General features: G+C 44.3%; 1 protein-coding gene across 1 annotated transcript; it reads left to right on the top strand.

The window, feature by feature from the left end:
* Nucleotides 1-27288, top strand: ATP12A (ATPase H+/K+ transporting non-gastric alpha2 subunit). The gene is made up of 23 exons (XM_036097131.2): nucleotides 1-115; nucleotides 779-934; nucleotides 3980-4039; nucleotides 6892-7095; nucleotides 7874-7987; nucleotides 8974-9108; nucleotides 9240-9357; nucleotides 9612-9880; nucleotides 10531-10729; nucleotides 10888-10997; nucleotides 12579-12713; nucleotides 15857-16049; nucleotides 18213-18388; nucleotides 19065-19201; nucleotides 21974-22124; nucleotides 22666-22834; nucleotides 22922-23076; nucleotides 24374-24497; nucleotides 24680-24825; nucleotides 25311-25444; nucleotides 25598-25699; nucleotides 26136-26227; nucleotides 26313-27288. Exons 1-23 carry the CDS (start codon nucleotides 107-109, stop codon nucleotides 26339-26341), a joined length of 3117 nt encoding a protein of 1038 aa, XP_035953024.1. The 5' UTR covers nucleotides 1-106; the 3' UTR covers nucleotides 26342-27288.
* The last annotated feature ends 534 nt before the right edge of the window (nucleotides 27289-27822 follow it).

The following is a 27822-nucleotide window of genomic DNA, read 5'->3' as shown; positions in this document are numbered from 1 at the left end:
AGGGCTCGCGCCGCCGCCGCCGCCCGACCGGACCCCCGCCCCGCGCGCGCTGCCACCCAGAGCCTGGACCCCGAGCCCGCCTGCCGGCGGCACCACCACCCGCGCCATGACCAAGGTGCGTGCGGGCCCCCGGCGCCGACCGGGACCCGTGCAGAGCGGGTGGAAGGCGAGGGGAAAGAGGAACGACTGGCCGTCTTGATTCTGCGCTCCTGACCTCTGCACGGCTCCTCTCCCTTCCCGGAGCTGGCTGGGGTGAAGACCCGAGTCCAGACGCTGTGGGAAGGGGCCCCAGGGGTCCTAGGCCGGCTCCGATGTGGCGCGTGGCGCCGGGCTGGGGGTTACACGGCCGCCCTGCCCGGGACTGGGATTCAGTGGGCACGTCCCACCCAAGAAGCGGGACACACGCCGTGTGTCCTGGGGGGAGCAAGGTACTAGAGAGACCCTGGGGCTTGGAGGGCTCTTGTCTCGAGTGGGAGGAGGTAACTTCCCCCACCTTCCCCAACCCCAGGGTGGGGTCACCCTGAGGAGATGCCGGCAGGGCTGTGCTACCCAGCCTTCCCTCTACACTGGAGGGGAAGAAAGGAGAGAAAGGGCCTGGGAGTTGCTGTTTGAAGGTGGGGAAGAGAGAACCTCTCCACATCGTGCGACTTACTCTCTCTAGAGGAGAGAATGAAGGGGGCTCCCTTCCCTGTAGGTCCCTGACCCACAGAGAGAAGCGCTCGACACCTCTTCAGAAAACCCATCTTGGACCAATATTGTACCTCTGCTTTCCTTTCAGAAAACACTAGAAATTTACTCTGTGGAGCTCAGTGGAATGAAAGACATCGAACAAACAGACAAGGGGAACAGCAAGGAGAAGTACAGAGGCCTGAAGAACTGCTTCGAACCCAAAAAGAATCACCGTAAGGAGGAGCTTACGAAAGAACTGGATCTGGTCAGTTGATTTGGTCCTTAAGCCAAATGGGTCCACTGCCCTTCCCCCTTGAGAACTTGCCCCTATAACCTACCTCTTAACAAAAGAAAGATCAGTCTCAAGGATTTGAAAATCCCCATGAGATTTGTTTCCTAGTTTAAAATGAATGGTGTGATAATATCTGCCCAGGGGTCAGAGGCCTTCTGCAGGATTCCTGCATTCTGGTTGTAGCCACTCCCAGGTAGAACTCTGAGGGAAGCGCCTCTGATTCCAGTCCCCACAGGCACAGCCCAGACCTCTCTCCTTCCTACCCGTTTCACTGAGATATCCCTAACCAACTGCCAGTTTTTAGCTGATAAGGGAAAACTACTGGAGCTGGAACCATGCAGGAGGAAAACAAAACCACTAAACCTTGCTAGGTTTCTGGCTATGTATGCCCCATGAGAAAGAATAATTTCACTGTTAAGAATATTGGGCTTGGATTCAGAGGACCTTAGGCTCAATTAAGTTCCACTTCAGTGATTGGTAACTGGGAGCAAACTACCTAGCTTCAGTGAAGCTCCATTTTCTTTATGTAAAGTGGGAAATAAACAATTTGCATGGATGAGGGGGAAAAGTGAGAAAAGAGTAAGAATATTTTGTAATTTATGCAATTTATAATTAAATTATAATTTATAATTAGTAATTTTGTAACTTATGGAAGCACAATATTATTCCTGTTAAGGAAGAACTTTGGAGTTATTAAAGCTGGCCACCATGGGCAAGATCTGCCTCAGAACTGAAACGTGACAGGTTATGTTTCAGGAATGTCAAGGGGGGACCTTCTACACCAAGCTTGAAGTTTTATAGATCATCCCTGCAGTTCACTGCAGACTTTAAAACTGTTACTGTTGGAGCAGACAGCAGTGGTGTGAGTTCACATGGGCTAGAGAGCCCATCGTTAAATATTCAGGAATTCGGCAAGTTGATTGACACTGAGTTAGCATCTTGGAACTTGGTTATGGTGAAAAATCGGTAAATGCTACAAATCAGAGTTTTTTATTTATTTTTCCTGGAGAGCTTGTTAAACATTTAGCAGCACACTACTAGGCATTTGCCTATGTATGTTCTGACAGATATTTAAGAACACAGCCCTGAAATAGGACTGACCTGAATTCAGATCCCAGTTTCATTGACATTCAGTTCCTATTTCAAAAAATAGGAATTAAAGACAGAGCCTACCTGTTGGAGTTGTTAAAAAGGTTAAATGAAATAAAACTGGAGAAAGACTTAGCACAGAACCAGATAATAGTCGTTCTTATTTCCTACGTATCTCTAGCATTTAGGATTGAAGACATATCTAGTCTTCCTTGAAATTGCTACTTATAACATGACTATATATCCATTCTATCATATGCCTGTTTATTATGAAGAGAATCTCCCTTCTTTGAGCATTTTGTGAAGATACATAATATAGAAAGATAATTTTCATAGTGTTAGCTAGTGTGCCCCTGCTTCCCGGCTGAGAGAAGACCATCTTTCCTTCTTCTTTCCCAACATTCTCACAAGAATCCTATAATTTGATTTGTGAACGCGTACTGGGATGCCCTCTGGCACATTAGAACCTTGACGAGAATGAAAGGATCCCTGGCTGCTGAATGAACAGGCTGATAATGTCGGAAGCCTGAGCCACAGGATGCTGCCCCGAGCTATTCTAGTGCTGGCCGGCAGAGTGCACCACAGGCACCCAACATGCCTCCTGCCCCAGGCTCTCATCCCCAAAGCCAGGGCTGCAGAAGGAAAGATAGTCTGCCTCCTTCTGCCTCACGTACAGGCCCTTAAAGTCTGAGGTCCAGCCATGCAAACAATGGCTCTAATCACCTGTTACTTGTATCTGCGCAGAATTTAGCACACTGTGCACAAAACTGTGTCTTAATCCTTTGAATCCCCAGCAATATCTTTCAATCAATATTGGTTGGTACAATGACTAAATGAATAAAGCAGAATCTGGCTGAGGAGAAGACAAAATAATTTTTTAATTGGAAAATCTAATCTCTTAACACAACAGGTAACCTTTTTTGCATATACTTAAGAAAAGAGTTGGTTCTAGTACCCATCACAGTATAAATCTTTGTTTCAGTTGATCAGAGCTTGAAGAATCCTGAGTGCTAGGTTTTCTAGGTGGGGTAAAGAAGGCTTACTTACCCCTGGGTTTTCAGAGACAAGAAGAGGCTTCTAATCCTGTAGCCCAATGGCTCTCAAGGGACAGGATAGGAGGAATTTGCCCCCCATTGGGACATTTAGTGAGGTCTGGAGACATTTCTGCTTATCACTACTCCAGGGAGGGTGCTAGTAGGTGGCCTATAGTGGGTGGAAGCCGCCTCCCCCCCAACAAGGAGTTATTGGCCCAAATGTCAATAATGCCAAGGTTGAGAAACTCTGCTTTAGTCTAATGATTCTATAACAAAATTAGCAAGTGTGGGCCATACTGGTATTTATTTGGCAGTTTTAAATCTGCAGGACTTCTCTAACAAGTGAACTCCCTGAGTCTCAAGTACTTGATTAAGGAAAGGCTTGCTTCTCTCTACCAGACACTACCTGCCCAGTGGAGGGCTTCATGGGTAAGGAGTTGTCAGATGGGTCTGGTCTGGTTTGGTATTGCTCATCACCGTCAACTAATCCCAGAACTCAGGTCTGAACTAAGTATCCAGATCACTAGCACCCGGACAGCAGGCAGGTATGCTAGAACTTGCACGTGCTGGAGATCAGATTGAGATGAAATGCATTGCTTTGTTCGTAAAAACTAAAGACAGCTAATATGTAGTAAATGACAAATTAAGTCTGAACTCAAGGGATGGCCAGAAAATCCCCTGGCTGGTGAATCAGAAGAGTTTCTCCTGTAGCAAGACTCTCTCTTCCCTCAATGCAATAACCACCTGGCACAGAGGCTTTTCTCGTTCTCTCCCTCACTCCCTGGCCCCCTCCTATCATCAGTGCTTCTCTCAGTTTTCCTGGGCTGGGCAAAGCTTAGGGTTTGAGTATTCTGGAATTATTAATGCACTCTCTTCTTCCTTTCATGGACTTCAGGATGACCACAAACTCAGCATTAAGGAACTGGAAAAGAAATATGGTACAAACATCATTACAGTAAGTCATCAAGGGATTGGGGATTGGGAAGAGAAGCCCTGGGACTATGCAAAGGACTGTACAAAGCCGTGTGCTTAGGGTGTATGGAAAATTCGATGGCATCTTTAGGATGAAGCAGCAACTTTGAGAATGCCAGTCACCCACACGCCCAGCACGTGAGAGAGGGCTGGTTGACCTCAAGAGCTGGCGTGTCTGAACTAAAGCCCAGAGTCAAGCCCCTCTGCTGAGCTGGACGCCTGGCTATAAACATTTCTTTTGATTGTAACTGCAGGAAAGCTGTGGTATCCCCAGAAAGGCTCGGACACTTTCTTATGGTCATGGTCAGAGGTTGCTTTAGATCCCAATGTCCAGGAAGTATAATGGTCTTATCAAAGAATGGGGAAAACCAATGTTAAAAAGCAACCATCCAGAGTGACAGTCTTATAACCCTGCTTGTCCATCTCTTCCTATGAGAAGGAACGATGACTCCAGGACATACTGGTGTGCTCTCAGGTGTCTGGCAAATTCCCCCACCACAGAAGGACTGCTTTCTTGTGTGAATTCAAACTCAAATTAAATTTTAAAAGTTTTGGTGTCTTGACATCAGGAGATTTGGATGCATCTGTTCAAGTCAACAAAAAGACCTACTGTGTGCAACACACAAGACTGGCAGTGAGAGGGCCAAAGAGAGGCAGGTGATCCCTGGTCTTAAGGAGTAAGCATTTCAGCAGGGGAGGCAGGGATGTAAGAGAGTATCATAACATCCAGTCTGTTTGACTTAGATGGCAAAGAGAGGTCTAAATGGTGTGCTGAGTGAGTGACAGATTCTGACCTGACCAGAGGAGCCAGAAGGGGTTCCCTGGATCATGCAGTGTTTGAATCAGGACAGAAGAGGAGGATTTGGGTTTAAGTTAGCAGAGTACCCAGGAGACCGGAGAGGACAGTCTGGGGTTTCTGGGAGCTAATGTGTGTGGAAAGGGGAAGGAGGGGATAGAAAATGAGACCAAGGAGAGGTAATTTGGGTGAAACCATCAAGCACTTCCATATTAAACTAAGGAATAAGGACTATATTAGTTATACACAATTTCTAAACAGGGAAGTGATTTAAATAAGATTGGCTTTCAAAAGGTATTTCTGGTAGAAGATATATACAGATACAGGTAGTAGGTAGGTGGATAGACTTTTTTTTTTAAGTGGGAGATGGAAGGGTCTAGAAGAATGAGACAATAACCCAGGAATATAAAATGAGGAACTGAAACAAGGCAGCAGCAGTAAGATGGGAAGGGAAGGGGACAAGATTCCAGAGATGTTTCAGAGAAATAACTGGTAGGACTTTGTTTCACTGGGGTGTTTGAACAAATTCCTGATCCCAGTTACCAAGGTAGAGAAGCAAGAGGAGGAGATTTGGTCAGGTGGTCAACAGGGCCATGGTGGGACATGGGGCTGAGAGATTAGAGAAAACAGCAGGAAGGAGATGGTGATGAATTTTATTTTGACTACAAGTTAGTGACTTCAAATCCAGTTATTCAGCAAATATTTGAGCCTGTATTACAGAACAAGCAAGACACCCTATAAAGGACACGAAAATCAACAAGGATAAACTCTTTTTTAAAAAAAAATTTTATTTATTCATTTGTCAGAGAGAGAGGGAGAGAGAGCACGAGCAAAGGGAGTGGCAGGCAGAGGGAGAAGCAGACTCCCTGCTGAGCAAGGAGCCGGATGCGGGACTTGACCCCAGGACCCTGGGATCATGACCCGAGCCAAAAGCAGCCACTTAACCAACTGAGCCACCCAGGCGTCCCAGAGTCTTTTTTTTTTTAAATTAAAGATTTATTTTACTTACTTTAGAGAGCACGCATAAGTGGGGGGTGGGGCAGAGGGAAAGGATCGCAAGCTGACTCCGCATTGAACGTGGAGCCCAACACGGGGGTTGATCTCACAATCTCAAACAACCATAAAGTAAGGCCTGAGATCATGACCTGAGCTGAAATCAAGAGTAGGAAGCTTAACCAACTGAGCCACCCAGGTGCCCCAAGGATATAGTCTTTAAGCTGTCCTTTAAGTAGCTTACAACATGATTAGGAGAAAAAGTAATGACAAGACTTTCTCCATATAGGATAGTTTGTGGGGAAAAAAACCTTATGAGTCACAATACAGGATTTCAAGGGGGGTGGAGGGGCCTCTGTACCCCATGGAGGGCATGCTTACCAGGGAGGGCTTCTGGCAAGAAGTGACCACACGTGGGCTTCAGAGTTGGGTAGAATTTATAACTCTTAAGATGAACAAGAACTTAGAACTTGGAGTGGATATAGAGAAAAGCAGAAAGACACCAGACTTAAGGATGAAAAATTAGCCGGTGCAATATGTAGAAGTTCCAGAACAGAGAATATTTTCTGGATAGTTACCACATTGCCCTTAACCTTGGCGATTAGCTTTTGTATTTCGAATCCTCCCTAGCCAAGTTACTCCTATCTCTAGATAAATCTCCAAGAAACTAAAATGCCTTGGTAGAGTCTAATATAGTGGCTCTGGAGCCAGGTTACCTGGTCCCATTTACTAGCTGGATGATTTAACCTCCATGTGCCTCAAATTTCACATCTGTAAGATGAGGATAATAATTGCACCTTCTTCAGAAGGTTATTTTGAAGAGTAAATAAGCAAATATACAGAGTACATTGCCTGGCTGATATTAAGCATTAATATTAAATATTCTTTTTAAAAAAGTGTGAGTTGGGGGGAGGTGAGGCATCATCCACTTTTCCCAGGCCCTTCTTGGGCATGGTAACTCCTACCCACAACCTGCAGAAAAATGACATCCAATCTGAGGGAAGAGAAATGTCTAATACCTCTTTGTTTTTGTCTGGCTTTCTCAGGGTCTCTCCAGCGCCCAAGCTGCTGAGCTCCTGGCTCGGAATGGGCCCAATGCCCTCACTCCTCCCAACGAAACACCAGAGATCATCAAGTTCCTCAAGCAGATGGTGGGGGGGTTCTCCATCCTTCTGTGGATAGGAGCCATCCTGTGCTGGATTGCATATGGGATCCAGTACTCCATGAATACATCCTCATCCCTAGACAATGTAAGGGGGACTCCTTCCAGGGTTTGCTAAACTAGTAATGGGAAAACAACCATAAAGTAAGGCCATTAGTGGGCAGAGCAGTGGGCTGCAATCAGGAGTCTACACTGATCAATCACTGTGCGGGTTTGGGAAAATCAGTAATTTCGCCAGCTGTAAAATACAAATCATAGCTGACTTTCTGATGTCTCAGAGGCAGTATGAGCATGAATTTTAAAGGGAGAGAGAGACGCACTGTAAGTTCCTAAGGGGACAAAAAAGATCTATATCCATGTGAAATATTTTGGGTTTCTCTCTCCTCAAAGCTAATTGTGTCCCTTTAACATGGGGAGCATCTCTGCCTGCTGCTAACAGTACCAAAACCAAAAAACTGACCTGGCCAGCATGGTGCTAAGAGAAAGAAGCCAGATGCAAAAGGCCACATACTCTATGATTCCATTGATAAGAAATGTCCAGAACAGTCACACCTTAGAGACAGAAAGCAGATCAGAGGTGGTTAGGGCTGGGGGCAGGAGTGGGAAATGACAGCCACTGGGCAGTAGCGGTCTTATTGGGATGATGGAAATGTCCTAAAACTAGCTTGTGATGATTGTTGCAAAATTGTGTAAATTCATCAAAAATCATTGAATTATACACTTTAAATGGGTAAATTTTGTGACCTGTAAATGACACCAGAGTACCACTGCCATGTCTCTCACCTTCCCATGGAGAGCTCCAGCCCTAGGACCTGGCTCATTCCTGATGCCTGTTCTTCTGATTGATGCTTCTTCTCCTTACCCAGGTATACTTGGGCTGCGTGCTTGCCTTGGTCATTATTTTAACAGGGATCTTCGCTTACTACCAAGAGGCAAAAAGCACCAACATCATGGCCACCTTCAATAAGATGATCCCGCGGGTGAGTGGCAGCCATCCCTCTCTGGTCTCCACATGACTTCAGATGAGGAAGCATCAGATAAGGAGGAGAATGGGGCCTCTGAGGCAGAGGGTCAGTGCTCCACCCATTGCTGTCTGAGAAGTCTTAGGCAATCTTTCTGAAGCCCCATTTCCTCACAGAGTTTTGAGATAATCAGGGAAGTAAGATACAGGAAAATGCTTAGTCAAGAGCAAAACAGGACAGAAACATCAGTCATCGCACAACATCTTCTATTACTGCTCTTGAGCTTTGGTGAACTGTTCAAACAAAAGTAATTCAGGTGCTTCCAAAACTGAGTTGTAGAAGTTCGGGAGTATTCCCTGGTAGCCAAGGAGGTCAACCTACAATTCTTTATCTGTGACCATTTTTGCACCCATTTTGGAGTCTCTCTGCATGTTGCCCCAAACTGCTGTCAGTGAGGGACGCCCACTGCTCCTGTCTTCCCACAGGACCCCACGTTAGGAGTCTTCTAGGGAGACCACAAACCACTGTCAGCACAGTGGGAACACCACACTGCCCCTGGCCCACAGAGCTGCCAGCTGGAGAAGGTTCTGGATGGAATCGTCCATGCTAAGAAGTGGGAGATCTGCCTTCCACTCTGTTAAAGTCTTCCTGACCCGAGCAAGAGTATTAAACCCTTTGGCTCAGCCATTGGGGTTCTTCCTGGACATCCCAGCCAAGATCATTCATCCTTAATTGTCCCTCTCTGTCATGCTTGGGGCTGTCAATTTGCTATATCTGCCCACAGCAGCCTTTTCTGGTTCCAAGAATATCTCTAAGAGTTCCTCCTCAAGAAAAGATAGTTCTTAGTGTCTTCAGGCCCCAAGTAAAAGTCTTTTGTTGCATTTTTGCCATTCTGACAGTTGTGCCTTCCAGCGCCTCCATTCTGGAGATGTGGGGAGATGAGGATGGAGGAGAGTTGGCATCATTCCAGGATCTGAGGCATCTGTCACCGTTTTCTTTTGCAGCAAGCTCTTGTCATTCGAGATTCAGAGAAGAAGACAATCCCTGCAGAGCAGCTGGTGGTGGGAGACATAGTGGAGATTACAGGAGGAGACCAGATCCCTGCAGACATCAGGTTGTTGTCTGTTCAGGGCTGTAAGGTAAGTGCCACAGGGCACCCCAAAGATCACGCCGATAACTAGCTGCCATTCTGTTGTCTTTCTAGATCTCAGTGTGACTGGAACAGGGAACAAGATGCCTAGTCTTGAACTTTTTCCAAAATTTCTTCTAGGTAGATAACTCATCTCTCACTGGAGAATCTGAACCCCAGCCCCGCTCCTCTGAGTTTACCCACGATAGTCCCCTGGAAACAAAGAACATTGGCTTCTATTCTACAACCTGTCTGGAAGGTAAGTCTGCCTGGTTCCCATGACTGCATGCACCACCCATATCACCTCTCCCCTGCAGGCTTTATGCTCTTGTCTCTTTACCATCTCTTGCTACAAAGCTTTTCACGGACAAAACATGGAACTGAAGAGCCCAGAGAATTTTGTAATGTTGTGTGCTAATTGATCATGTAAACCAGCAAAGAGAAGACTATAAGCAGGCTATGGTCCCCTCATAGCTGAGGATCCCTGGAATAAAATGTCTACTTCACCTGTAGGCACAGCGACTGGCATGGTCATCAACACGGGCGACCGCACCATCATTGGTCAGATCGCCTCACTGGCTTCAGGAGTCGGAAATGAGAAGACACCCATTGCCATTGAGATCCAGCACTTTGTTCATATTGTGGCAGGAGTGGCCGTCTCCATCGGCATCCTTTTCTTCATCATCGCAGTATCCCTGAAGTATCAGGTCCTGGACTCCATCATCTTCCTCATTGGCATCATTGTGGCCAATGTGCCTGAGGGTCTCCTGGCCACTGTCACTGTGAGTCCATGCTGCTAGGTGGCCTGTCCCCTGACCCTGTTAACACATAGCATTCTGCTGTGCTGGGTGTGCGCCCACCATAAACTGCAAGTCTCCTCCATCTTCAGAACAACACTCCCTCCCTGTCAGGGGACACCATGGGACGTTCTGAGGAGACTGTTTCTTAGAGAGACAAACAGAATTGTGATATTGTTAACATTTTTAACACTGTCCTGGAAAACTTTATATTTTCATTTTTAGGAGCTCTATCTGCAAATTGCATATTATCTTTCTCCTTAAAAGCTCGATAAGATAAAAAAAAAAAAAGTAAGATCTAGATAAGACAGACACAAACCACCACTTACAGATTTTCAGGAAGCCTGACACCTTCTCTACATTTTCACATTTCTTAAAAAGAAAAAAGAATCCTTGGCAGTTTCTACAACTGAGGAACTTAGGCACATTGTTTACCTCCTACATTTAATAAAAGGATTATGGCATATATATAGGGCTTTATGTGGTTTATCAGCCACTGGGTCAGCTTTGCCGCATCTGTAACTATACCTCTGTCGTGAATCAGTTCCGCTCCAGCTGCTTCTACGTTATGGAGCCTGAGTTCAAAATGATGATTTTTCTCAAAGCTTCTTCCTCTCTCTCTCTCTCCTGTCTAGGTGACTCTGTCGCTGACAGCTAAACGGATGGCCAAGAAGAACTGCTTGGTGAAGAACCTGGAAGCAGTGGAGACCCTTGGCTCCACCTCTATCATTTGCTCAGACAAGACTGGGACTCTGACCCAGAACAGGATGACTGTGGCCCATCTGTGGTTTGACAATCAGATCTTCATAGCTGACACCAGTGAAGACCATTCAAGTAAGTCTTCTGGAACATTCATTGTGGCCCGAAGCTATGGACTCTAGCAGAGGGGGCCGAGCAGAACATGGCAGCATTGGTGTGCAGTCTCAGAGAATTGGTTGAATAGTATGGATATTAGGTCCAGGACCCACAGCATCCACTGTTCTGTTTTCCAGACCAAGTCTTTGATCAAAGCTCTGGAACCTGGGCCTCCTTATCAAAGATAATAACATTGTGTAACAGAGCTGAGTTCAGACCAGGACAAGAAAACATCCCCATCATGAAGGTAAAGCTTCAGTATATATTCGGTCTTAAATCATAGCCAGTTTGAAGTCACTTCCTCTGTTCTGATTTGGTACTTGATTTAAATCTCTCCCACTGAGTGAAGTTTGTACTAGTAAGAGGAAGTCTGACTCACAAGACCTGCAGAAAATTTTCTTCACCCTAACTTGCTTCGAGAAATCACCGAGATGTCTAAAAGTCCTCAGAACAGTGGTTTAGGCCTATTGAAAATTCTGTCTCATTCCTGAAAATGAATGTACCTTTAAGTTACTTTCCTTTACAAGCAAGTAGATATAATCAAAGTTCCTTTATTACATAAGTGCCATTCACTGAAGTTTAAAATATAATTGGAAGGAAATAGAAGGCTTGACCTTAGAACGTATTCCTCTTGGCAGCAGATGCGGTGCTAAGGGGCCCTGGAATGTTAGCATATACAAAAACAAACTTTTCTTTCTCCCCCTTCCTCTTTCCCTTCCTCTCTCTTCTCCCCCTGTCCTCTCCTTCTGAGTGAGTCACTCAATCTGTCTTCTCCTGGCTTTTCTATTTGCCATCTGTTTCCTTCATTGACTCTTTCTTTCTTATACTTTTTGTTTGGTTGCTTTTCTTTGTCAGACAGCTCATCAATTCTCTTCTTGGCCCATCACTTCTCTGTCCATATCTTTCAAATCCTTATCTCCAGTTCTGATTTTTCACCCAAACTCCATGGATCTCCAATTAGCTGTGTGTTCCCACTTGAAAGTTTTGCCATGTTAGACTCTGAACAAATTACACTTGCCACCTTCCACCTGTACCCAACCTGGCTCTAAATCACTATCTTGTCCCTTTTCTATTTTTCTATGACATAACCATTTTAATTTATCATCCAGTCCAAAATTTTTGGACATCATCTTTAACTTTCTTCGTTCCTAATATCTAGTGAGTCACCAAGTCCTGTTATTCTTGCTTCAAATAAATATATAATTTTACTTTTCTGTTATCGCCAGTACCTTACATCTAATTAATTATACCAACCTCTTGATTGGCCTCCATGATTCCAGTTTATCCCTCCCCCCAGTCTTTCTTGCATACCGGTAATTTTCCTTAAATACTTCTTTAGATGAACTGCTTCACCTAACTTGGCTCAAAAACTTTCCATGCATCTGTTTTCTGCTGCTCGAGTTTTGGACCTTGCCTGCCTTCCAGGGCCCTCTGAATCTCTCTGCATCCTCCATATCCACCTGCACACTCAGCACTGACAATGGAACTCTTCCACTTCATGCCTTCATTCATGGCATTCTGATTTCCAGAAGGCTTTCTTTTGTTCCTTTGTCTGCCAGTTATCACCCGTCTTTCAAGACTAGTTCATAGCTGGTTTTTTCATGGAACCCTCCAGGTCTCACAGAGCTCAAACTGTTTTGAATTTCCCTAATGCCAGTAAGCAGCACCATTCAGTTTAACACCTCCACCATGGTTCGGTCAGTGGCTCATTGTGGTGTAGTCGTTTGTTAGATACTGAGCTTAGTCAGGCCGTCTGCTGGCTCATTGAAAATAATCACAAAAGAATCAGATTATGTGCTACAAATATTTGTTTTCTCTTGATTCTCAGAGAGTTGTGGTTGGAGATGCCTCAGAAACTGCTCTTTTGAAGTTCTCAGAGGTCATTTTGGGTGATGTGATGGAAATTAGAAAAAGAAACCACAAAGTAGCTGAAATCCCTTTTAACTCGACCAACAAATTTCAGGTGAGTTTTTCCTCACAACTGAATCTTTGTTATCATAAGAATGGCATTTCTACCTGTAAGTGTCCTTTGGTTAGTATGTATTTTGAATGATATTTGACTTCAAAAATTGCCTTCAGGGATGGAGGGCCTGGGCATCTGGTAAGCCCAGAACAGGTTTTCCTTGCTGGCCTCTTTCCTTTGCCAGAAATAGGTAGAGAAAAAAGAAAAGGGAAGATCTTGTCAGGGCCTGGCTGTCCCTATGAATGATTGATCTATATTATACCCACCCCCCCACCCCCCCACACACACGCCACCACCACCAGGTAACTTGCACAGGTGAGGGGCAAAAGCCATATCCTAAAGGATAAATGAAAAGTGGGGGATTGGGGAGAACTAACATTTACTGCTCCCTTAGTCTGTATCTGGTTCTCTCACTTAATCCTCACGATAAACCTGAGGTAGGATTAATTAATCTCAATTTCTAGGTGAGGAACCAGGTCCTTAGGAAATGTTGATGTGACCAGAGTTCCCAAGCACCTAAGTGGCACAACAAATTTTCACATATATTTTCAACTCCCAAGGCCATGCTTTTTCTACCACCACACAGAACAGTTTAGCTTGGGCCTTGTGAGTAAACCTTGCCCTTACCAGCCACATTGCTTTCCAGTTCTGCCCCATATGCAGTTGACAGGGACCTCCTTTCTACCCATTGCTCAGGAAGAAAATGGCCATCATTGCCTATCTGTCTTCCCTCATTCCAGGCTGGCCAACAGTCAACTAGCTCCATCCTCCGCAGGGTGGGACAAGTGACAGTTTGTAGCCCAGTTTACTGCTGCAGGTGGGACTTCCCATAGACTCCAAAGCCCTGAGAGCAGGGCCTTGTGACTTGGTCTTTGCATAACAGGAAAGTATATAAATAAGATAACCATGTTTGTGTAAAAGTTTCTGGTGTTTACCCACACATTTTGTTCGGATGGCATTTAGGATTGGGAAATAACTGTGTTGCAAACATCTCTGTGGATAACAAGCCAATGAAGAATTGTAGTTAGCCAAATAGACAACTAAAAAATGTATGAAGTAAAATATTAAAGCCAGTAAATCAGGTCTCTTGTTCAAAACAGACGTGAAAATAGAATGAGTAATGATCCTAAAATAACAACAGTAATGATAGTTATCATATGCTAATTTCTACATGTATTGAATCACTCAATTCTCTCAACTCTATAAGGTAGGGAATGAGGAAACTGAGGTACAGGGCATTATCACACAGCTAGTAAGGGCCAGAGCCAGGATTCAAGCAGACCCAGGAGTCTGTGCTCTTAAGGAGTAGATCCAATTGTCTTCTAATCAGGAACAAGACTCAGAATCCTGCTGGGGCCCCATCTACTCTAGTAAAGACTTTCCTCATCATGTGAGAAATGAGAAAAAGCAGGTTCCATGAGGCTTCATATACTAAATGTTGAAGGGGAAAATAGGCTACGCAGAGTTGGGACTAGATAGGAGGACCTCTGTGGGTTCCTGCAGAAGAGGTCAAAGAGCCTCTTTGGAGGCTGTTAGTGCCATTTTATATCTACACATGAGCAACACTCAAAAAAAAGTCTTTGATGTTGTGACCTTGGAAGGTCTCTGGGGTATCATTCAACCAAAGGAAACAAAGTGGAAAGTGTATGTCTTATTGATTTTAGAATAGCAATTCCCCAAACTGAGACCAGCCTGTAAAAATATTTCCAATAGTTTGTGGCATACTGGAAAATTAGGACAGTATTTTATAAAGTTCTATATAAGGATGAGTGTATTTAATTTAAAAGATTATCCTTTATATGGTACCTGACTAAGGCAGGGACTCTGGAGCCTACTAGCCTGAATTCAAATCCCAGCTCAGCCACCTATTAGGGCATGACCTTGTTCATGCCAGTTAACCCCTCTGTGCCTCAGTTTCCTTCCTTGTAAAAGGTGATAATAATAGTACCCATAGCCGTAGGGTAGTTTCGAGAATTAAATGAGTCAATGTGTGAAGCACTTAGAAGAGTACACACTATGAAAGTGTTTATTGTTTCTACTTTTTAAATGTTAAAATATCCTATCTTCGAGAAGATGATAGTGATAATAGATGGGAGGTTTTGCTTTGGTTTTGGTTAGGTAGTTGGGGTTTCTTTAATGTGTTTACTTGGCCATTAAAAACAACAACAACAAGAACAACAACAAGAACAAAAAAACTATGTTTGCCCTCTACTTTTTTATTTTTTATTGTGCTCCTCTCTGGTATCCAGAAGGTGAAGAACTACTGATTTAGAATCAACTGATAGACCCAAAATGGTAGGGTTTTTTGTTTTGTTTTGTTTTTTTGTAACTTACTCATTCTCTTTCAAACACTCCAGCTTCCTGAAATTCCTTTCGAAGGCTTAGAAGAGTACCTGGTATATAACAGCTTCCATAAGACTTAGCCATTTTAAATAACTTTTTTTTTAGATTTTTTCTGATTACCTTATTAGGATGAATCTGGAAATAGAATCAGTAGATGAGAGGATGTTGATATTAAAATTGTGTTACTTAACTGTCCTGAAAGCCTGTACGTGAGAGTGTCTACTTCCTCCACCCCTACCATTTTCCTTCACCTCCAGGCAGTAAAACTGGATTAATTTGGAGCTGAAGAGGCATAGGAACTTCTGCTGCCCTCATGCCTGCCTGAGCTCAGAATAGCTTGGGACCCAAAGGCTGCTACCCATGATAGGGAGGTAGAGACAAGAAGCAAGAAGAGGTGGCTCACAGTCCCCTGACCCCTACGGGCACCACAGGAGATCTGGTTCAATACACAAGACTTCACAGGGCAACAACCACATCTGGCCTCCCTAAAGCAACTAGTTTCTGTTTGAAAGATGAGATCTACTTACTTTCGATTCAAATTCAGGGTGCCGCTCTGAGCAGGACCAAGTCTAGATCTCTGCATATTACTTGACCACAAAATAAAAAGGATAGAACATGCCTGTAGTGAACACTCCACTTCATGCCAAGGATAAGTAGCCTAATGAGAGAAAGGGATGTCTTTAATCTTCTTGTCATGTTGCTACTTAAGAGATCTGTCCAGTTCAGGCCCTTATGAGTAAAGATGGTGTCATTATTTAATGGCAGGGAATACGTAACACACTCAATTCCTTCTCTCCCAGCTCTCCATACACAAAACGGATGACCCCAATGACAAGCGCTTCCTCATGGTGATGAAAGGGGCCCCTGAGAGGATCTTAGAGAAGTGCAGCACCATCATGGTCAACGGCCAGGAGCAGCCTCTGGACAAGAACACAGCCGAGGCCTTCCACACAGCATACATGGAGTTGGGAGGCCAGGGGGAGCGCGTGCTGGGTGAGCTCTTGGTGGCAGAACCCTTACCTGTCACCTGTTGGGTGTGAGGCTCTATGCCAGGTCAGGGCACAAGAGGAGACAGGCTTATTATTTAGCTGAGTAGCTATGCATCCACATGAATCATAGAAAGAAGAATATGATAAACATACAAGAATATTATGTGGTGGTACTGAGGAGGGTGGGGTGGCTTCCAGATAAAGAAAATCTGGGAAGCTTTTATGGAAGGAGTTACATTTTAAACTGGGCCTTGCACAGCAATTCTTGAAGGGAGGTGAGGTAAAATATTTGAAGTAGAGGGAACAACATAGGCCAAAGCACAGAGTTAGAAATGGATGGGGTGTGTGCTCACATTATGAGTGAGCCAGTCTGTGTGGAGTGTTGCAGATAGATGAGATGGCATAGTCCTAGGGAATGGGCAGGAAAGATAGATTGGAGGGCATAATATAGAGTGCCTTATGTGGGTGAGGAACTGGGATTTCATTCCACAATCAGAGAGAGTCACAGAAGGCTTTGGGGTGAGTGAACCAATCAGAATTAGAGTTTAATTCTTGGCAGGAGCAGGGAGAGGAGAGGCATAGGTCTCAGGAGGAGGTGGCTGCCCTTGTTCAAGTAAAAGAGGGTGGGAATTTGATCCAAGGCACTAGGAAGGTGACAGAGGGGGCAGATGCAAGAGACTTCATGGAGGCAGAACTGGTAAGACTTAGCAACTAGTTAGAGGAGAAAAATAAGTTTAAAATAATGTTGAAGTTTCTCACTTGCCTATTAGGGAGAAAACACTGCCAGTAATAGAGACAGCGGTTGTCAGAGGTGGAAGGAACCATAGAAATACAGCCACTGGTAGGAACCTAATTGTGGTAACTTAACTGGTATCACAGGGTATGTTCTGTCCTGAGAATCTGGGTTGACAGAATGGCACCTGTGAACTACAGAATATGAATTCAAGGTAACAGAAGTTCACAGTTGATAATAAGGCTCATTAAACATCATAAAAGTTCTTGCCAATAGAGATGGAATCTGTGGAATGTGTGTTTCTAAAGGATATTTGAGCTTGTAAAGCAAATGAAATAATTAAATGAGGTGATAATGCTTTAAGCATGTCTTAAATAGCCCACAGCACCAGGTAGTGTTTTCAATGCAGGATTGATACCCATCTGACAAGAATCGCTGTAGGAACCTTGTGTTTGACCTCTCAGACTCTGTGCTTTACTGAAATGTGTGAGGCAGTGGGGCATGCTGAGAATAAATTTGATATAAAAGCTGATGAGAAAGTCACATGATCTTAGGAGTCCCACCAGACACAGGAATCCCTTCTACCTTAACTCAGATGCCTTCTGAGTAACAAAAGGTTCTCCATTCCTAATGGCCTTTCTCTCACACTTACCTTGATTAAAGACTGAGCTTCATACCATTCTCCTGGTGCCCCAGATTCTTTCCCCAGTTTATGCAGTAGCATGTGCTGTTTTCTTTGCCTCAAATGGCCATCCCATCCCTAACCCTCCCTTCTCCCTGGAAAACTTCTAACTCCTCTCTCAAGAGTCAACTCACATGTGACCTCCTTGGGGGAGTCTTTCCTAATTCCCCAGGTGGCTGTTCTCTATAACACTCACTATGGTGGGTTTTTTTTGTTGTTGTTTTTTGTTTTTTGTTTTTTAAAGATTTTATTTATTTATTTGACAGATAGAGACACGGTGAGAGAGGGAACACAAGCAGGGGGCATGGGAGAGGGAGACGCAGGCTCCCCGCTGAGCAGGGAGCCTGATGTGGGGCTTGATCCCAGGATCCTGGGATCATGACCTGAGCCGAAGGCAGACACTTAACAACTGAGTCACCCAGGCACCCTCACTATGCTTTTTTATGCTTTACCTCTTTATGTCTCTGTCCCCACACTAAACTGAGACATCTTCAGAAGCAAAGGCCACCCCCTCTTGGTTTCTGTATCCCTAGAACATACCAGAAAATCCAGTGGGCACACAGTAAATTACTTTTGGATGAAATATGTCCTTCCTAATTACAGCATGCATTTTGGAATTGAAAGAATATAACGATTCTGGTATACTGTCAAATATTAGTAAAATAGTAAGGGAGTGTGTGAAAATGTTCCTCCTTTTCTTTTGTTATTTCTTATCCTAATTTCATTGACTCCCAAATTCATGTGCATTCCAGGTTTCTGTCATCTCTACCTGCCAGCAGACGAGTTTCCAGAAACTTACACATTTGATGTAGACACCATGAACTTTCCCACATCTAACCTCTGTTTTGTGGGGCTCTTATCTATGATTGATCCCCCTCGCTCCACTGTACCTGATGCAGTCACCAAATGTCGGAGTGCGGGGATCAAGGTGGGAGTTATTTTCCTGACTTAAGAAGTCCTCCATTTATGTTGTCTAAGAATGTTTGCCATCGGAGATAGTATTTAAGTCTCAAATAAATATCATAATCCCCCACTCCCTTTTTATCTCAACTTTCACTATACTAAGATTCTAGTAACTGTCCCAATCAACAAAATACTGTGTCAATGTGGAACAAACCACAATAGTGACTGCAGTGAGAAGGCCATGAATTGACTTTATCTTGCCCTAGATTATGATAGACAATAAAAGGTTTTATTACTTAATCTTAAGGTTCAGCCTCCAAAATCCATTTGCCTTCATATTATCAAAGCCAAAATATTAATTCCATTAGCATGTTAATATCAAGACTGTTGAAGCAACATGAGGCTGTCTCAAGTACACATCCCCTAGCCCTTTCACAAGTAAGGTAACATCCAAGGGAAAGGGCCTCCTCTAATGTCAGAGAAGGAAATGTAAGAAGCTTAGAAGCAAGGATAGATCCAATGAGATCAGTGTGTTCTTCAGAGACAGTTTTGTCTTTGATCTAAAGATCAAGAACTGCCCATAAGGCCAAACCACTATAATCACTAATCACATTCTACCAGGTCATGGTAGAGTAGGTGATACTGTCTGGCCAGCCAAGTTTCTCATTGTCCACATGCCTTTCTCATTGTTTGTGTTCTAGGTTATTATGGTTACAGGTGATCATCCAATCACAGCCAAAGCTATTGCCAAGAGTGTGGGTATCATTTCAGCCAACAGTGAGACGGTGGAAGACATTGCAAAACGCCTCCACATTGCTGTGGAGCAAGTTAACAAGCGGTAAGCACAGAACCAATGTAGCCGAAACTCAAGTTCTTATCCAAGTCCTTATCCTTGTTAGTTCTAAAGAGCTGTGCTATCTGGAGCAAATCCCCTTTTTGCCAGACACTCTCTCAGGGTAATGCTAGTCTGTATTGATACCATGAAAATTACCCGTGATGTATTCCTTATATGAAATTTAAAGACCCAATGGAGTAGATCTGAAAACTTCAGTGCCACATCTAAAGTGAGAAAAACTGAAACAAAATTTATATGAAATTACTTGCCATTGATCCAGTTGTATAATCAGGAATATTAAGAACCCTCTGTGTTTGGTGCACTCCCTTAGTGCTTATTTTGAGTATTTATTCAGATGCTTCATAATGTGTAGCTATGTGAACATACGGTAGCAAATAGAATGAAAGCTTCCTAACGAAACACTTAGTTTTTCTTTCTGTCTCCTAATTCTTGTAATCATGTCTGTCCTTTAGTCCATTCACCCATTCATTCACTCATGTATTAATTCTTTCAACAATTGTTTTTTTTCTTGTTGTTGTTGTTTTAAAGATTTTATTTATTCATTTATTTATTTGAGAGAGAGAGAGAGAGTGAGCACAAGCAGAGGGACAGGAAGAAGCAGACTCCCTGCTGAGCAGGGAGCCCGATGCGGGGCTCGATCCCAGGACCCTGGGATCATGACCTGAGCTGAAGGCAGACACTTAACCAACTGAGTCACACCAGTGCCCCTCAACAATTAATTGTTGAGTGCCAACAATATACCAGGCACTGTCCTGGACACTGGAACTGTAGTAGCAAACAGACTAGACACTATCCCTGCCCTTGGGGAGCTTTCCATGTAGGCAGAGGGACAGAAAAATAAAAGCTACTTGTGATGTGGTAAGTACAGTGGTGTGATAAGTACAGTGAAGGACACACAGAGGACAACGGTTCAAGCAGTGGGAGGAGTCCAGAGTCACCTGGACTGTTGACAATTTAAACGATCAAAGACTCCAAAGTCTCAGTGTAAAAGTAAATGTCACTGGCTTTATTATAATTTCATATTATAATAAAGGGGAAGGGAGAGACCAGTGAACCTCTTCTAGTTTACCCAAACATTTATACCTTTTAGAATACAGAGCTGTCGGACGCCTGGGTGGCTCGGTCGTTAAGCGTCTACCTTCGGTTCAGGTCATGATCCCAGGGTCCTGGGATCGAGCCCCACATCAGGCTCCCTGCTCAGCGGGGAGTCTGCTTCTCCCTCTCCCTCTGCTGCTCCCCCTGCTTGTGCTCTCTCTCTCTCTCTCTGACAAATAAATAAATAAATAAAAATCTTAAAAAAAAAAAAGAATACAGAGCTGTCAGTTAATAAATTATTACCTGGGCAACAGTTACCAGTTAAGACTACCACACAGAATTGTAGCCTCTGGGCACAATAACAATATCTGAAGTCTAAGAGTATTCCAACATTCCTTTATGTAAACAGCATTCATCGACAAAAGCTTTTTGGAGCTTTTCTTAATTTGTTTTATTTATTTATTTATTTAAATTCAATTGGCCAACATATAGTACATCATCAGTTTTTGATATAATGTTCAGTGATTCATTAGTTGTGTATAACAGCCAGTGCTCATCACATCACACGCCCTCCTTAATGCCAAAAATAATAGGATTATACATATCCATGCAACTCACCTCACTGAACAGGAGATGGGATAGATAAATTTGTTAATGTTTTTAGCTATCCACTTTATCAACTGTACCTTTATGATCATACACTAACTGTACTTTTGCAGTTGTGGGGAGAAAGGACAAACCCTTTTCTTTTTATCTTACTTTTATATATATATATTTTTTACCAGAACATAAGAACACCTATAATTTGAGTCAAGTGCTAGAATTCCGGTATTTAGCACCAACAGGAAAACACAAACCTAAAAAAGCTCAAAACAAACATGTATAGAAAAAGGCATGCAGCGTTTTGTGAGTAGGGGTATAAGCTAAGATTTGAAAGCTCAAATGTGGAGTGTTAGCCAAGGGAAGGTGAGGTGAGAGATGCCTGTTCCTGGCAAAGGGGAAAGACGGGTGAAGGCCCAAGGGCACTGGAGGGGGTTGGAGGCTCAGGGCTGGGAGTCCCACGGGCTGCAGGGGGAGAGCCAAAGGGGAGGTGAAGCTGCAGCTGGCCTTGCAGACCAAGTGAGGGGCTCTGGGGTCTGCTTTAAGTGCAGTGGAAAGCCTCTGAAATGTTTTAGCAGGGAACAACACAATCAGATCTGCATCATTAATAGTTTCTAGAACCTTACTTTCATCAGCAGCAGACAATAGTTTTCCTCAAAGAGGACCTCAATAAATTGTTCTCCCTACGCGGCTCATTGCACAGTAGACACTATAAATCTGAAATAAGCAACAACACAGAATTGTTACCCATGTGTGTTGGCATAAGCTGAATTCAAGGACCCAAAACATTTGAACAGGAAGTTTTTTTACCCTCTTTTTACTCCTTAAGTAAAACATTGCCCCACAGGTGTTCCCACCCATTCCTACAACCAAAAGGCTTATTCCTATTGTATGATATCAGAAAATGGGCCTTACTGTTTCGCCTCAGTTTACTGTCTTGAAATGGAGACCAAAGTGTCCCCAGAACTCATAACCCCTATCATCCCACTAGAGTATTAGTGTCAAGGACATTGGGTTCCCGGTAAAGTCAAAGAGGCGTCAGCCCACTTCCTGCCCAGAGCAGTGTTTCAGCCTAAGATCCAACCTTTGGCCTCACTCAGTTCCTTCTGGCCCTTCTAGGGACGCGAAAGCTGTGGTGGTGACTGGCATGGAGCTGAAGGACATGAGTCCGGAACAGCTGGATGAGCTTTTAACCAACTACCCAGAGATCGTCTTTGCCCGGACATCCCCCCAGCAGAAGCTGATCATCGTGGAGGGCTGTCAAAAGCAGGTGGGTGGACAGCAGCACCCAGAGAAACTTCCAGGTCTGTCACTGTCATGGGGAAATGCAGGGCTGAGATCTGGATCCCAGATCAGGGCTATGACACTTTTTAAACCTCTTCAGAGACAATTCTTCGCCCGTCTTCATCACTTTACATTTCTACCCTCTCAGGGGGCTGACACTCCACCCTCCTTTGAGATCTTCCTGCATGCAGGGCTTTCTGACAATGAAACATTTGGTCCTGTGGTAGGTGTGCATATAGAAAGATTTGAAAATGTAAGATATAGAAGAAAAAATGTAAAGACACAAGATATAAAAGATCCACTTTAGCCTGCCACACACAATGGTTTTAATTACGGAACACATCTTATTTGGAGTTTGGTGTTCTTGCTTCTGGGATTTCCCGGCTTTACCTTTTCCCCAAAACAGACCGTTCATTTCAGCTCCAGTTGGGCCTACATCCTCCAGAGGAAAGGGAGACTATGTTGATTTTGTCCTACCTGTGACCCCTTAGATCTGCTGACTCCCATTTTCTCATGTGTCCCCATAGAATGCAGTTGTCGCCGTGACAGGGGATGGCGTTAACGACTCTCCAGCTCTAAAGAAGGCAGATATTGGGATTGCCATGGGGATAACAGGTTCTGATGCAGCCAAAAATGCAGCTGACATGATCTTGCTGGATGACAACTTTGCATCCATAGTCACAGGGGTGGAGGAAGGTGAGTGAGGTCTCAAGTGGCCTTACCAAGACAGCGGTCACCTGGGGGATCAAAAGCAAGTCCTATGAGAGCAACATCTTTGCCTAGGTCGCCTGATCTTCGACAACCTAAAGAAGACTATTGCTTACACCCTGACCAAGAACATTGCTGAGCTGTGCCCCTTTCTGATCTACATCACTGTTGGGCTTCCCCTGCCCATTGGCACCATTACTATCTTGTTCATCGACTTGGGCACAGACATAGTAAGTAGCACTAAAGGGAACAGGATCTGATAACTGCCCCAAGTGATGGCAACTTCAGGGGCATTACCTGCAAGGGCAAGGAATGGACTAAATCAGTGCTCCTCAAACTTCGATGTGATGGGGCCAGAAGGTCTACATTTCTAACATGCTCTTAAGTGATGCCAATTCTGCTGGTCCACCAGCCGCACTTCAAAGCAGAGGACTAAAGAGATCTGTCAAATGTTTGGAAGTTAAAACCACTTCACTTCCTATAAGAGCTTTTCAAGACATGAGCTCTTTACCCTCCCCCCAAAATAGGCCATTGGTCAGTTTCAGCTCACATGCCTCCCTTCCCTCTTGAGAAGATAGAGCTATCACTAAATAGCCCGTGTAACGCTGGGGCCCAGTGGCCAATGTGATAACCCACAACTGCTCCTTGTCAAGTAAAAGAATCTGTGATCTAGAAGCCCCTCACCTACACGCAGTTAGAAGTAGCAGGTATTAACACACGATCAGGCCTCATATTGACCTACAATAATGTCACGTAAACCCTCCCCTCTTCTGGTATGTGTCCATTTAAGAAATTATCATGACAGTTACCCACATGGCTCCAGCTTACATAGGCAAAGGGGAAAAAAGGCAATGGAGCGAGCTGAATTCACAATGAGAATGCAGCAAATGGCGCCTCCTACCCTCTTGTTTGGTAAAATACCCAGGCAGTCAACACATTGCAGAGAGACTAAAGATATCTTTGCCTTAGAGGGGAACCGGGGTCCTCATGCTTTACAGTCAGATCATTTTCCAGGCTCTTTCAATTCACTTCTTTTTCTCCACTGCAGTGCTTCTTGCATCACCTGGGAACTTGTTAGAAATGCAGATTCTCTGGCCCCAGCTCAGACCTTGGGAGAGACTGGAGGTGGGAGGTGGGGCCCAGCGATCTGACCTTTAACAGGCCTTCCAGGTGGGAGGACCTGTGAGAGAACCGCTGTGATCCAGTGGCATGCCTAAGGAGGAGAGGATGGTAGGGAAAATCTGCCCCAGAGGAGAAAAGTTTTTATAGCTAGCATCTTTAGAACTGCCAGCACATGGTGATAAAAAAGCAGACTGATTTTTAAAGCCAACTGTTTTTAAATTCTCTAGAAACAATGAACCCCCATTGCCTACACCCTGGACAGACCGGTTCCATAACCCTACCACCGCTGCAGTCTGCCAGCCCCCTTCCCACCCTGAGGCCCCCAGCTATGCCACTGCCATTATCACTCTCTTGGTACGGCACAGTGTTTCGGGGCTAGGCCTCATGGACTGTCTCCCCCTCTAGATCCCCTCCATTGCCTTGGCTTATGAGAAAGCTGAAAGTGACATCATGAACAGGAAGCCTCGCCACAAGAAGAAGGACAGACTGGTGAACGAGCAACTTGCCATGTACTCTTACCTGCACATTGGTACGACGAAGGCATCGCTGACCTGTCAGACAGGGACCACCCGAGAATTCATTCCAGTCAGAAACTGTTTTTCCTTGTGGGGCAGGCTTGGAATGGGAGGAGGAACCGAAAGGAAAGTGAGCAGAGGCGCAATTCCAAAGTCATTTATAGAACCTCTGCCCTTATTTCTTTTGTGCTTTCAGGCCTCATGCAAGCTGTGGGAGCTTTCGTTGTATATTTCACTGTGTATGCACAGGAGGGCTTCAAACCCAGCGGTCTCATTAACATCCGGGTGGAATGGGAAAATAGCAATGTGAATGACTTGGAAGACAGCTATGGACAACAGTGGGTAAGGGAAGGAGGCTCTGCCTTCAAAGTCCTGCAAAGTCCTGCTTCTCCCCTCCTCTCACTGTCTTGCCCAGACTGATGCAGAACTTCCATTTCCCTGGACAGCCTTAATGAGACAGAGAAGGTGAACGTTTTCTCAGTTAATAGGGCCTGTGGGCCCCTTTGTTACATTGGTTTGGCCTTTGCCAGGACTCAGCCTCCTCTCTCGAATTAGATACCTTGAGCTCACTTTCTTACATTGGCTTTGCAATTGATATGGAAGAGTAACCAGTCCAACAATACCCATGGTGGGGCCAAATCAATTAAGTTAGCATCTTTCCCTACTCAACCGAGTAAAGAAAAAAAAGTTTCTTTCCAAACACAAGGAGGTGATCCTCTGTCAATCTTGGTGAGGTGGGGAGAGAGTAAAACTTTACAGAACTACGTTGATATCGTCCTGAAGTTTTCCCTCTGGGGTTTCATGGTCTCCTTTTTGTCTGTTGACAGACATGGTACCAGAGGAAATACTTAGAATGGATGGGCTATACGGCTTTCTTTGTTGGCATCATGGTCCAGCAAATAGCAGATCTAATCATCAGGAAAACCAGGAGGAACTCCATCTTCCAGCAGGGTCTCTTCAGGTACTGCCCACATCCAACCTCATAGTTCAACCCTGGGCCTTCGATGCAGGAATGATGAGGGTTAGGCCTATAATACATGAGGCCTTGACTCCACTAGGTGTGTGGTCCTGTAGCCATGTGAATTCAGAATGTTTGCTTTTATGTTTCTTGCAGAAATAAAGTCATCTGGGTGGGGATTGCCTCACAGATTATCATTGCATTAATCCTCTCCTATGGGCTTGGAAGTGTCACAGCCCTGAGTTTCACAATGCTCCGGTGAGTTCCTCTTCAACAGTGGACAGGAAAGAGCCAGCCGTGTTCTGAACTGTCACAGCCTAAGTAAACATTTAGAATTCCAGTGGGTTATTTCCCCTCCAGGCTTTCAAATGAGACAAAACCAAATCAGTTCTATCTTAGTCTATCTTAGATTTTGACCTGCTAGTTTTCCCAGAAGAGGAAATGGGTTTTCTAAACTTCACCATCCCATCTCCACCTTCAACCAATAGGCCACTTCAAAGGCAGATATTGCTTCTACCAGTCACAGTCCAGTTTAAATAAGAAGCTTTCCAGTTTTATGTTGTATGACCCAATGGATGTGTTGTTCTTTCCAGTAGGGCAGAGAAAATGACCAAGAAGCTCTCTGCCCATTGGCAGGGGGCTTGGCCCTTTCTTTGGATGCATTCAGACTTACCTTCCTCCCTTCTGCTTCCAGGCCTCAGTATTGGTTTGTGGCTGTGCCATTTGCCATTCTGATTTGGGTGTATGATGAGGTGCGGAAACTTTTCATCAGACTCTACCCTGGAAGTAAGTAGTAATATGATTTTTGAGACTCTGTTTATCTACTTCAACAGACTCCTGATTTCTCAGTAACTTTTTTCTACCTCCACAGGCTGGTGGGATAAGAACATGTATTATTAAGACCACCTGACTTCCCAAGTCTCCCAGTTGCACACTGGGGTTGTTCTTCATCTTCTGGCTGCATCTGGGAGACTGCTGCAGTAGGGACTTACCAAAATGCAGAAAGAGAAGGCAGAAAACAGTATGAAAGATAACCACCAAGGTTTTGTACTTTCAAGCAGATATTCAACTGTTTATATATGATTTGCTTCTCTATATCCATCTCCTTGTTCAAAAATATGTGAATTTCAAGGGAAGAATGACATGTTTATATGTATATAAAGTTCACTCACATTAAATAGTCTTGGGTAATCCGACCACCTGCTCAGATCTCCCTGCTAGATAAGATTGCTCAAACCTCCATTCCATACCCTATTAAAAGTCCAATGACCTTCCTAGATTCTGTGAATTCCCAGAGAGCTTATAATTTCATAGTCACCTTACTTAAAAAGGGTTAATTCAGCTGAAGGTTTGCAAGAGGTAGAAGTGATGGCAGGTTTACATCACAGCAACATGGACAACCTCAGTTTTGACTCTCAGACATCCTTCTTAATGGTCCCCAGTCACCCAGCTGCATCCCTGCTCATCCCACTCCTCACCACCTCACCAGTCCTTTGGCGCCCTCCCTCCTCCCAGCTGGACTCCTCCCTCCCTCCCACGTTGCTCTCCACCCCACCACCAACTCCAAAACTGAGCTCCACGTCCATTTTGCACATCCCAGCTCCAGATGCTCTCCCATCCCAAAGAGGCTTTCATTGACCAGGATTCAGCCTCAATAGAGAGGCATTGGGGTTTAAAACAATAATATTTATTTCACGTAAAATGGTTGCAAAGCACTCTCCGGCACTAATTTTATGCCAGTTATGTTTCATGCTTTAACTTCGCTTTATTCACATGTGACACATACATCCATGTTGACAGCCCCTAGGAGGCCTCATTTTTAAGTAAAAGATGTTTTATAAAACCCAGTCTAATTGTTGTATTTTAATTAATCTGAGTTTTTCAACTTTTTTTTTTTTTAAAGATTTTATTTATTTATTTGACAGAGAGAGGGAGACACAGCGAGAGAGGGAACACAAGCAGGGGGAGCAGGAGAGGGAGAAGCAGGCCTCTCGCGGAGCAGGGAGCCCGATGTGGGGCTCGATGTGGGGCTCGATCCCAGGACCCCGGGATCATGACCAGAGCCGAAGGCAGACGCTTAACAACTGAGCTACCGAGGCGCCCCTAATTTGAGTTTTTCTAGAATGCATAGCATAGGGCACAAAAAAATGAGATGTGATTTCAATTTTTTTTTTTTTTTTGCTTCTTTCAGTCATTTTGCTTTTCTATGGAAGGTCTAAAGATATAAGATATAAGATTTACCTTCTGAACTCCCCTCACCAACATCCCTGCTCTGTATCCTGAATCTGATGTGCCTACATTTTTAAGTCAGTATTTCTGGGGGAGGATACACCTTTCATCAGCAGCTCTGGGGAAAGCAGTTTTCACAGCAGTTGACTTGA

Source organism: Halichoerus grypus, chromosome 4, assembly GCF_964656455.1.
Source record: "Halichoerus grypus chromosome 4, mHalGry1.hap1.1, whole genome shotgun sequence".
Lineage (NCBI taxonomy): Eukaryota > Metazoa > Chordata > Mammalia > Carnivora > Phocidae > Halichoerus > Halichoerus grypus.
This window is presented reverse-complemented; position numbering and strand designations above follow the sequence as displayed.

Coding starts and splice junctions, on each gene's coding strand:
- ATP12A (XM_036097131.2), top strand. Junction 10,730..10,887: donor CACCAGTGAAGACCATTCAA/GTAAGTCTTCTG, acceptor TCTGTTTTCCAG/ACCAAGTCTTTGATCAAAGC. Junction 19,202..21,973: donor GTGGAGCAAGTTAACAAGCG/GTAAGCACAGAA, acceptor TGGCCCTTCTAG/GGACGCGAAAGCTGTGGTGG.